This window comes from Alosa alosa, chromosome 1, assembly GCF_017589495.1.
Source record: "Alosa alosa isolate M-15738 ecotype Scorff River chromosome 1, AALO_Geno_1.1, whole genome shotgun sequence".
Taxonomy (NCBI): Eukaryota; Metazoa; Chordata; class Actinopteri; order Clupeiformes; family Clupeidae; genus Alosa; species Alosa alosa.
In genome coordinates, this window is record NC_063189.1 from 10536241 (window position 1) to 10548021 (window position 11781).

General features: G+C 39.9%; 1 protein-coding gene across 1 annotated transcript in view; it reads left to right on the forward strand.

Moving 5' to 3' along the window:
- The window catches only part of sntg1 (syntrophin, gamma 1), a 28904-nt gene extending 21899 nt beyond the window's left edge, over positions 1 to 7005 (forward strand). Inside the window, exons 15-19 of the mRNA XM_048264626.1 lie at positions 1307 to 1378; positions 2111 to 2263; positions 2961 to 3053; positions 3647 to 3757; positions 4416 to 7005. Coding sequence (XP_048120583.1) covers positions 1307 to 1378; positions 2111 to 2263; positions 2961 to 3053; positions 3647 to 3757; positions 4416 to 4595 — 609 coding nt within the window. The 3' untranslated portion in view covers positions 4596 to 7005. The remainder of the gene's footprint in view (positions 1 to 1306; positions 1379 to 2110; positions 2264 to 2960; positions 3054 to 3646; positions 3758 to 4415) is intronic.
- Positions 7006 to 11781: the final 4776 nt, after the last annotated feature.

An 11781-nucleotide genomic window follows, 5' to 3' on the forward strand; every position in this document is an offset into this window, starting at 1 on the left:
CAGGCTAAGAGAGCGTAACCTGATTATCACCTGTCTGATGCAAAGAGGTCCATTTAATTTACCATTATCGGCCACAATCAGTAATTAACTTTTCCGGCCCCTGGGATTCATTTTTGTGAAATGAACAATGTTGACACCTGACGTCTTTATTAATGTTCGGAGTCTGTTGTAATAGAGGGTACGCACCTCACTGCGAGAATGCCCTCTTCTGCTCTATGATATTATGACACCACACCACTTCAGTCAGTTTACCCAGACAGTTAACTCAGTTTCTGACTGTGTTTTTGTTTTCCCTCTGTGTGTTTTGGGTTTGAAAAATGAATTAGCAATCAAACGTACACCTCTCAGTAAGTGTAATTAGTAGCACCAGCCCAGAGTTTTTACTGTAGTCCACATCAAAAGGCCACAAATTTGCTTATGTAATAGAGCCTGTGCTTTTGGTCGAGTCGAAGGCAATTTGCAGCTGCGTTCACTTTAGAGAGCAAATGGTGGGTGCAGCTCAAGGAGGTGGGTGTGGAAGGAAGCTCATTTACACTTCAGTTGTTCTCCACGACTCAACTGCAGACGCGGCACATCAGCAACATTTTCATCTTTTTCTCTCCAAATTATTAAACAAATATATGGTATTCACAAAATGCCACAGGGAATTCTATGCATATCCCCATGTACAGTATATATATATATATATATACACATATGAATCACAACACACACACATACCCTACATACATCTATGCATAAATGTGGTAAATAATGCTCTTAGAAAATTAGGTTATGAAATTGACACTTCACCTGAAAAATATTTATTTAGCTTTCTTGAAACAAAGTCTTCATGCAACACTTGTAAACACTTCATAACACTTGTAAACACACACACACACACACACATTTACTACATACTGTACATTCATACATAGATGTGGTTAAGTATGTTCTAAACAGGTTGTGAAATTGACACTCCACCAAACAAATATTGATAGCTCTCCTGAAACAGCTAATCAAAAGGCTATTCCCAAACCCTCATGTCTTCCTAACACTTGCAAACATCCAGCTCTGGGTTTTGTACCGTTTCCTGACACAGCAAATACAACCCAAGTAACTGCCTGTCTGTGACAGAAATCATTTGTTTCACACGGTCCACACAATCTGCTGTATGAATGGCTCTGTGTGCATATGCTGAGGTGGCAGTGCTGTCTGAATGTGTGTGCCCTCACACCCTTGCAAAGTTATCATCTCAAAGTATGAACGAAAGAAGGGAATATTTTGTCGTGAGTAATAAAAGTTGAATAACGTGGCTGTGCTCCAGGTGACTACTTGGGACTGGACCAGGGCGGAGAAGAGTTTCACCATCTATGAGATCATGTGCAAAATTCTGAAGGTAAGATGAATGGCTGAGTCATGTTCCATAAATTCTAAACTCTGGCCATTGTACTATTCCCTTTGAATTTCAGTGTATGCTACACAAAGGCAATTCCACAGTGCTTGATAAAAACTGAGAGATTTTCACCACTGCAGTTTCATATGTGGGATTAATGGAAAATGTGCCAAGGCATGTAACGGGCCTGAAATGAATGTTTAAAGCATTTTACCAATGCACCTAAAATCCATTATCACTGAAATACAAATAGTCTTTTTTCATTTTTAAGTAAGATTTATTGCATATTATGAGAATGCCATGTTTAACCTAGTGATGGGCAAATGAAGCTTTGGTGAACCACTAAACCACAGTGTGAAGCTAGCAACACTAATGAAAAAATCCAATATGGGTGCCACATGTAGATTTTTCAACATAAAAGTCCTTACCCAAACCAGTATATGTAACCAAAAATATTGGTTTGCTAAGGACTTTTATGTTGAAAAATGTATGTGTGGCGGCCATCTTTTTGCTTTTCAGCTAGTGTCGCTAGGTTCACACTGCTGTGGTTCAGTGGTTCACCAAAGCTTCATTTGCCCATCACTAGTTTAACCCCTCCACAGACCATGGGCTAGGTGCAGGCTGGGTGACCTGGGGGAGGGGGGTTGGGGTGGAGATTGGACTGAGACAGGGATCTTGGCTGCGGTGTGAGAGATGACGAGGTTCTTCATTAACAGTGTCTGTCTGCATCCTCAGGATGGAGACCTTGTGGACCAGCGGCGGCACTGCTTCTGCCTGCAGGTGGACACGGGTGAGGACACCTTCTTTAGCGTGGAGCTGGAGTGCGAGCTGCTCGTCTGGGAGAAGGCCTTCCAGATGACCACCTACCTGGAGGTGGAGAGGATACAGGTAGGTAGAGGAGGGGGGAAGGGGAGGCGAACCTGTAGGTGCTGCTGGTGGTGATGGTAGTTGTGATGTTATCATTTGATGGCTATATAAAGTATGTAGTGTGCAAAAGAGGAGTGGGAAAGAGGAGATGAGTGTGTACAATTGAGGAAGTGAAGAGAGAGTGGGGCTAGCGAACAGGAAGTGGAGTGTGTAAGAGAGACAGATAAGTGTCCGTGGACCCTGTATGTTTTTTGTAATTGGTGGTCGGTCGAACAGCTATCACTGAGTCTTTTCTTTTGCTTTTTTGTTATAGCGTTTCTTTTTGTTATTCTTATCGGCAAGCCCCAGTTTCAACTCCCTCAGGTCTCCATCAGATAGGGGCAGCAGTAAGGCGGTGGCTGGTGGTGGCTGCCCTCGCTATGATAACACGGATGGGCTCAAGCACCCCACTGGACTGGGGAAAGAGGGCTTCTGTGTGCTTGCCAAAGTTGAATCCCCCCGAGCATAAATCATGTTTCGATACATCACAACCCCCACCCCCCATTCATTGCAGCCGTAAAGAGAAACCAACAATGCGTGTCTGATGAATACAGTTTGTTGTTGCTAATAAACTAATTAGCTCATTAAGGAAGTAGGGGAAAGTGGTTAGGAGGCATATTGGTTTCTGGTGATTGTGCCTTGTGTCTCACTCATCTTGCAAGCCAAATGTGTTTTTCAGTGTAAAACGTATGCTTGTATAATGGAGAGCCATCTTATGGGACTGACAATAGACTTCACTATGGGATTCGTCTGCTTTGATGCTGCTTCAAAGGTAAGCTCAAATGAACATTGAATTGTTTATTGGGAGGTATGTTTTTTTCTGTGTTTTTCTCTCAGACAATTAAAACATAAAAGGTAGTGAGTATACAATCAGACACATTATTTAATACATTATAAGAGTTTATGTTATATAGGTCCAACAGAGCATGTTGACATGCTGCACAGCCCTAGTATAACCAAAGAAAACAATGACTGGGGGAGGCTTGCACATCTTCTTTTCATGTTGGGAAATCTTGTTCCAGAGATAATAAATAATGCTATGGAACGTCAGTGAGAGAGAATGATTAATACTAGTGGCAATGTTGACAGTAGTGCACATTTCAGTTTTACTGTGCCCTATTTCAGTTGTGATGTTTTTTTTTGTGATTGAATTTTGAATTGTGTCCTAATGCTGCTGATAATGAAGATTGCTTATGCATCCGGTGGTATTAATCATACCAAACCCTAGTGTGTTCTCTGGTAATATTGGTTGCCCTCATAACAGAATTCTCATTGAGAGGCTGCAGTGCATTTCAATCTATTTTGCCTCCACAAATAAGTATGACACCATGAGTCCCTGCACATACATTATTCTGTGGCTTTCAGGCGGTGCTCTGGCGATACAAGTTCTCCCAGCTGAAAGGGTCCTCTGACGACGGAAAGAGCAAAATCAAATTTCTGTTCCAAAATCAGGACACCAAACTCATCGAAGCGAAGGTAATGCATTTCTTTGTTTCAAATAATTTCTGTGCACAACCACATTTTAGGTATTCATGATGACTATTCCTCCCACTCAAAAAAAAAAAATCCCAGACATTTTTCATTTTGCACTTAATTCTCCTATACAGTACATTTCGACAAGAGTCTACTGTAATGCTGGTGTGGTGCTAAGGATAGAGGCAAAACACCTCAGCCAGCCAAAATAGCCCATAACAATACTGTCCTCCACCAAGGCACTTGAATCATCAGCTGCCGGATTACCCTCACATAAGGGAGAGTATTGGCTTTGTGCTCATCTCATAGCAGAGGCGTAATCCTCACAGTTCCAATAATGGTCTCCCGGCCTCCCCAACTTGGTGGGAGGCTTAGTGTTGCCTCCATTTGTACTCATCCTCAGAGCTGACTCAGTTTGTTTTTCTTCTCCCCGAGACCGAGCCACTTAGACATGGCTGGCAGTGAAAGATCAGGATAAATAGTGACCTCCATGCCAGATCGGAGATAATATTTTAGCCATTATTTCGTCTTACCTTGGCAAGTTTGAGTCGGTTCACTGGCATTTCTCTGCTGTCAATAATTCACAATACACCTTCAAATTAATGGATGAGCCTGAGGCCCTGCTGAGACGTGCGTGCTCTTCCCCCTTGGTTTTTCCCAGGAGCTGGAGTTCTCCAACCTCTTCGCCGTGCTGCACTGCATCCACGCGTTCTTTGCCGCTAAGGTGGCCTGCCTGGACCCCATGTTTGTGGGGAGTCAGAACGCCGGCGCCGCTGCCGCCAACACCATCACCTCGGTGTGCTCGACCATGCCGGCCTCCAAAATCAAATACACAACCTGATAAAGCAGAACATCTCTTAGTTTTCAGGAGACTGATCAGATGGCATAACCACATCAACTGAATGTGGACATTTGTGGAGGATCTAACCAGTAAAGTGGACAGGTTTTGATCAACAGGAGAATGAGAACATGTCACAAAGACAAGCTCCGTGAGCCTTGTTTAAATCCTCATCTAGAACCTCTACCAGAATGGAGCAAAACAGGGCACTATATACAAATGTTTGCAAAAGTTTAAATATGAATCCACAATATGTCTCTCCAGCAGTTTCTCTTCAATCTTTCACAGCTCTGGTTGAGTTCTTGCCAATTTATGAAAATATGAAATAAATTGCCAGGGGTCTTTTAATACTCTGTTTGATAATCAAGGTCACCAGGTCAAAGTAGAACGTCACATTAAAATGGTCATGTTCGGTGGCATAAGCTACCATTTTCTTCTTGTCAACTGGTAATTACCAGCCATTTGTGGCATATCCACCCTTTAAATTGCCTTTGTGCTTGTTTCTATTCACCGAAGACCCTTACTCTTTCCATAGTATTTACTGACATTAGCAAATCAACCTGTAAACTTGCTTTGTGAAACCCTCCCTGGCTTCAAAGAGAGGCAATGTATGAAGTTTGAGTATATGTGATGAAGGGAGAAAATCATTGCGGCAAATTGTTGTGATCATACTTGTATTGCAAATGCACCTTATGTGACTAAATTCCCAATGTTTTACCAATTGTCTCTGAACCATAAACTGGAATTGTAATTTTGAGTGTACTGCCTTGTTCAAGATTAACTGGCAAACGTTTTGTTTACACTTTGATAGACCCATATTTATTGATTAATTGATTAATAACATTTTCCAAGTTTTCAGGGGCTGAAAAAGTTTATTTTCAAACTGATTTTTTGAAAACCCCTGGAGACTTTGGCCAAGGATTTGTTTCTGTAATCTTTCCCACTATGTCATTTTCCCTCAGCAGAGAAATTAATTGTTTTTGGGTATTGTTTTTGTTGCCGAATGCCAGCTAGAACTTCTGTGTGCAGGAGTGGTGCAGCAGCATTTATGTCACCGGCAGACAGTCGGCCCAGGTTTGATTCCAGAATTCGTTAAGAGTCCGTATCGTTTTGGATAAAAGTGTCACCTTTAAAACTAATACGTTTTTTAACAACACTAAAAATTGTGTTGTGATTGCCCAGCTCTGTTTTACTTTCCTCCCAGAGTCATTTACATTCAGTTGTTACACGCAAACATATGATATGTTGTTAACTGTGCATTGATTACACATTTCTAATCAGAACAGCTTATATTTTTGTGTATTTAACTCTTTGTGTTAATTGCTGTGTTGAAGGAGCGCATTCTTTTTCATGAAAGGCATTCCACTTGAAACATTTCTGGACTGGACTGCATCAAAACCTGCTTTTGCATCCAGGTCTCTGAGGAAGACTGCTGTCCAGCTGTGTTATAGTTATGGAGAGAATGTGTGTTAATTGTCCACATGCCCCTCTTCTAAACATGGACCATGTTACACATCCTAGGTTTGGCCCGAGATAAATATCACAGTATATATTTTTATACAAGAGCTTTGTACATAATCAAAACTGTTGTAATGACTCTTGTCACTTAGGCATGATAATCAAAAGTTGATGAAATGATTCGACAAGCAGTGGCAAAACATCTATGTAGCATCCTGGATCTAAGCATTTCAACATTTGAGATGGACCCTTTGAATGCTCTCAACATCCTCAACGAATATGTCACAATATGATATGATCAAGCTAATTTGTGGTTTTTGGATTATTGTTTTGACAGCTGTCAGCATAAAGACTGGGGTGATTGTTTGTAATTTGCTACCGCAATGTCTATACTGATGCATTTGATACTACTGTCAGAAGTCAAATGTAAAAATGGGGTCAGTACAATATTTTATAGAGTAGTGACATAACCTTGTGATACTTTTTTATTACATGAACTGAAAATGGAAAATGATCTGGCCCATTAAATCAAGCTGGATTGATATTCAGCTTGCAATAATTCACATAGCCCTTAGGGTGGAACTTTGAAATTTTGCCAAATGTTATCTTTCTGATCATTTTCATTTATTAGAAATGCTATTGAAATTAAATGTGTACAAAAAAGACCTGATGAAATGTCAGTGTCACTCCCCAGTCTATCAGAGAATAAAAAACATATGACAAACTGAATGAAAATCAGGCTCTGTTAACAGGAAGTGACATTTGAGTCTATGCAAAGGAAGAGGTGGTGGAGAGACGTAAGAGTGTTGTTCTGTGTTTCTTTCACATACTATTGAGATGGATCTAATTTTCAGTAGAGTTGAGCTTGAGAGATCTGGTTTTATTTTTGCCCAAAAGAGTCTTGTTTTAAATTAAAATGTACAGTGTACTTACCATAATAAAATTTTATAACACATGGAATGGTGAACTTTCTAAGAACTGACAGCTGAATTAATTAATTGCGAGTTTTTGGCTGTTAAGATAAAATGGTACTGATGCTACTTTAAAGGCCATTCTCATCTGTTCATCTTGATGTCTCAGCAAAACAAGAATCAGGCTTTCTCTTAGTTCACCTTCAAACTTGGGAATCGTTTTAATTTGACAAGTATTTGGGACATACAGTAAGTGGGATTTTACATGTCTCTGGCCTATTGAGATGTCTGCCACAGTGAGCACAACCCAAATACAAATTACTGCTTAAAACAAGGGGGATGTATCGCTAGTGAATGGATTTCAGACATACATAGGAAAGGTGGTAAATTCCAGGTGTGTAAATTCCCACAGTGGGCAATCACCCAACAAGCCTATTACACATTACACAGCATGATGTGAGATTCAACAACAATGTACAATTGTCTTGTGTCTGTTGCAGATGTGCTGCATGCTGTTCCCAGAACCTGTAAAGGCACTCCTTCACAGAATAACATGCACAGCCATAAAGGCCAATCAACAACCAAGTCTATATAAAATTACTGGACGCCAGATACAACAGCAACACACAATTACCTGGCAGCAGTCACAAATGTGCCGCATGTTGTACCCAGGATCCGTAAAGGCCCTCCTCACAGCACAATATGCACCACCAGTAGCCTGAATGCCTAACCAAAGATCCAAAACCAGCAAACAAACAAAAAACACAACATCAATAGAGCAACCTTTGTGAGCCTTGCACTGGGCTCAGCAAGCATGCTCCTTCCTTCATTGGTGTTTCGTTGAATTAGGCCCACACAGGGCCGGAGTGGGGCCACTTTTCAGCCCGGGAGTTTCAGGCCCAAGACCGGCCCACGTTTTCCATAGTGGTGGAAATTGGATAAATGAAGCAACATTTCAGCTCTTACTATCCTGTAGTTTTTATTAGTACCATGGTTCAACAAATGTGTAAAGGTTATAATTCACTTCAACTGAAAAGTTAACAAAAAATATTCCACTATTCCACAAGTTAACAAAAACAGAAAGAAAGAAAGCCTTTGAAATGTATCCTATCCCACGCTTCCACAAAGAGGCATATTGAACTAATGTTTAGGCTACATGTTTTTGCATGGGTAGGCTATATTGTTGTTTGGTGATTTAGCTTACTCCTTTACTACACCCTCTTCTGAGCAAACAAGGCATATAGGTTTATCATGTAGCATAATTGCTCTTTCTTAGATTAAATAACTATAAATTATCCTCTCTACTTGTCCCTGTAGTCATGGCCTCCTCATCACTAATTTCAGGCTCATCATTTTCAGTGGTCGACTGGTTGATCTGCTGCTCAGAGGCTACAATTTTTATTGCATAGGCCCACACAGATCAATCTTCAATTTAACAAAAGGCTAATATTTTAAGTAATTTAATATGTTGCTTGCAAATATCTTGACAACAAACGTCCAATATTAGCCCTATAATTGCATTGCCAATAGGCTAATCATTGCCTATAGCAGGGGTCTCAATTGAGCCGGGGCCACTTTTGCCAATGTCATCTGATTGGAGGGCCATGTCAGTGTTAAAGAATAATAATACAAAAAAAGAACAACTATTTCCTAAAATGCTCAAATACTGTATTTTCAAACACAAAACTACAAACTGAAAGTGCATTATCTATTTTTAGACTCCTGTGCTAGCAACCTTAGCTTATAAATAAAATAATGATAAAATAAATATTAATACAAATTATAAAAACAAAAAAAGCATAAAAACAGGTAAGCCTATGTGTGTGTTTCACACCAAATAAAAATATTTTCCTCTTATAACTTTTTTAAACCTGGCAAACTAGGCGTCAGGGTTAATAAAGCAACACCATTGGATTTTTATATCAAAATTTCAAAAGGCCATGGCTTGAAAGTGGTCAGAGATAAAGTCCTACTGAAAAAAAAATTCTTTGAGTATAAACAAAAGTTTATGAAGGGGGTAAGTTTACCCATCTAATTTGCCACTGGATGGCAAGCACCGGTGACCATGATTTGTTCAAGTAAGAGTTGTTCCTGGACCAACATTCTAAAGATGGTCCTGGACCAACAACTTTAACCAATCACAGCCTTGTGATGTCATCAATGTGAGTCTTCTGCTTCTCCCATTGCCACTTTGAAATTCCCTCCAGAAACAACCAGTGGATCACCAACTTGTATCTCAATAAAGGTAGGTCCTTGCATATTTGTGTGTAAAATAGTTGTAAAATAAAGTAATTCCGAGTGGAACCTAAATATATGCACCTTAGATTTTTTTTATTTTCGTTTTAGTTGACTTGGTTCCATGTTTGTCTAATGTTAGCTGCCAGGCTAGGGACCATACTTTTACTGTAATACATTAGCTTCCTAATAGATAATTCAGTGGCTATGCATCTTTTAAATAACTTATTTCGAAGGGATACAGTAGTTGAAGTAGCTTTGAAGCTCATTAAGCAATCTTGGTGCCGCTGTTATTATGTTAGAGGCTAGGCTAGGGAACATAAATTTATGCTACAAAATTAGCTTGCTAATAGGTAGGTGCAGCATGAAACTATGAAGTGCCAAGCCGGTGTTATGTTAGTTTACTTGCTAAGGAGCACACTTTTGGACTACTAATGTAGCTTGGTAATAGGCTAAAGCAGTAGCTTGGACCGTCTTTACAATGTTGGTCCAGGACCCACATTGTCATGTTTGTCCAGGACCGTCATTACAATGTTGGTCCAGGACCGGCTTTACAATGTTGGTCCAGGACCCACATTGTCATGTTTGTCCAGGACCATCTTTACAATGTGGTCCAGGATCCACATTGTCGTGTTTGTCCAGGACTGTCATTACAATGTTGGTCCAGGACCGTCTTTACAATGTTGGTCCAGGACCCACATTGTCATGTTTGTCCAGGACCGTCATTACAATGTTGGTCCAGGACCCACATTGTCATGTTTGTCCAGGACCGTCTTTACAATGTTGGTCCAGGACCGACATTGTCAAGGACCGAAATTGTCATGTTTGTCCAGGACCGTCATTACAATGTTGGTCCAGGACCCACATTGTCATGTTTGTCCAGGACCGTCATTACAATGTTGGTCCAGGACCGACTTTATAGCTTGCTAATAGGCAATACAAATTTGTCAGTTGTCGTTAGACTGTTTTTCTTTTTTGCTACATTTCTGAGAAACTTGCCATGTTTAAACCTTTATACAATAAGCTACAACATATTTTTGTCTGCTTTGTTTATTCCAGGCCCATTATAGGGAAGTTTGTCCCTGTCCATCACAGGGAAGTTGGTCCAGGTCCATCATAAGGAAGTTGACCCAGGTCCATCACAGGAAAGTTGGTCCAGGTCCATCGCAGGGATGTTGGTCCAGGCTCATCATAAAAAATTTGGTCCAGGTCCATCACAGGGAAGCTGGCCCAGGTCCATCATAAAAAAATACCAGTCTGCACACACTCTGCTTTGGTCTGGACCCAAATGGATGGTCAAGCGATACATCACTGTTTCAATTTAATTTTCTCCTCATTAATCTGTTTATACTATAATTAAAGGGGGTGGGACAGCAGTTTAAGAAAGATGTTTAGTAGGGGATTGACTTTTACCATGTTAAGCTATGGAGACTGACTGAATGTGGGTCGTTAAGGGCACTTATTTGGAAAAATATATTGAAATATATTTTAAGTGTCAAAATTTTTTTTTTTTCTGTCAATTTTGAATATGTACATATTTCAAAATATATTGTGAAAATATTTGTCAAATATTTTTTGTGTATGGGGAACATTATATTAATGTGAACACTTACTGTTACAGCAATAAAAATGTCAGAATCATTGTGAGGTGGGCTACACGATTCACAATGACAGCAAAGAGTCGTCATCGTTATGTGCTTTGTCCATCAGACAACGCAGCTTTCTGCGGCAAGACACGCATGCTGCTTGACTTGGTTCCACTTCCTATATACCACATAACGATAATACTGGAAATTTAAATGAAGGATCAATATTCGGTTTTCCTTTATTTAATTTTAAAATATTCGGTCCTCGGTCGGGTATATTTTATAATATTTTATAACATATCATTAATGGCACTTTCAAAAGTTTTTATTAGATAGATTGGTGCTGGGTAATAAGTCTTAGTGAATGTCTGATAACAACTCTTTGCGGTCATTGTGAAGCGTGTAGCCCACCTCAAACATGGGACTGCCATGTGGCTCACACTGTCCATTCACTTCCCCCTATTGATGGACATTGCTAGGCAAGCTTCAAAGTGCCTCATAAACAAACCACAGTATATCGGTTTCTAAATCTGCAGTCAGCAAGTCCCCAAATAATGTATGCAAGATCAGCCACTGTTTCCAAATAGGAAATGTGACTCAACTGTACAATAGTTCAAAGATTACCCAAAAAGAAAAAGTTAAAGGCTATATTGGGTAAAGTTATACTGATGTCCCTGACTCTATAGCGATGTTAACTGTTCTTTTGTGACACATTATGTTACAATGTTACAATAAATTGTGAATGCTATTCTACAGTATGTTGCCACTGTCATTCCACAATCTACCCCAAACTCTTTTGCAACCAATAAACATGATTCTCTGAGATTGTAAAATTATTGGTTGGCTATATGGCTTGGTGACACATATACAGGTAAATTCAGAGATTCTTAGAAAAGTGTATGGCTCCATTCTCTAACAACTTGTAAAGGGACTTTGTGCACAATCCCAGATACAGGACAAAAACAAGCAAAAGTGTTTAGGAAAAAGTCCACACACTCC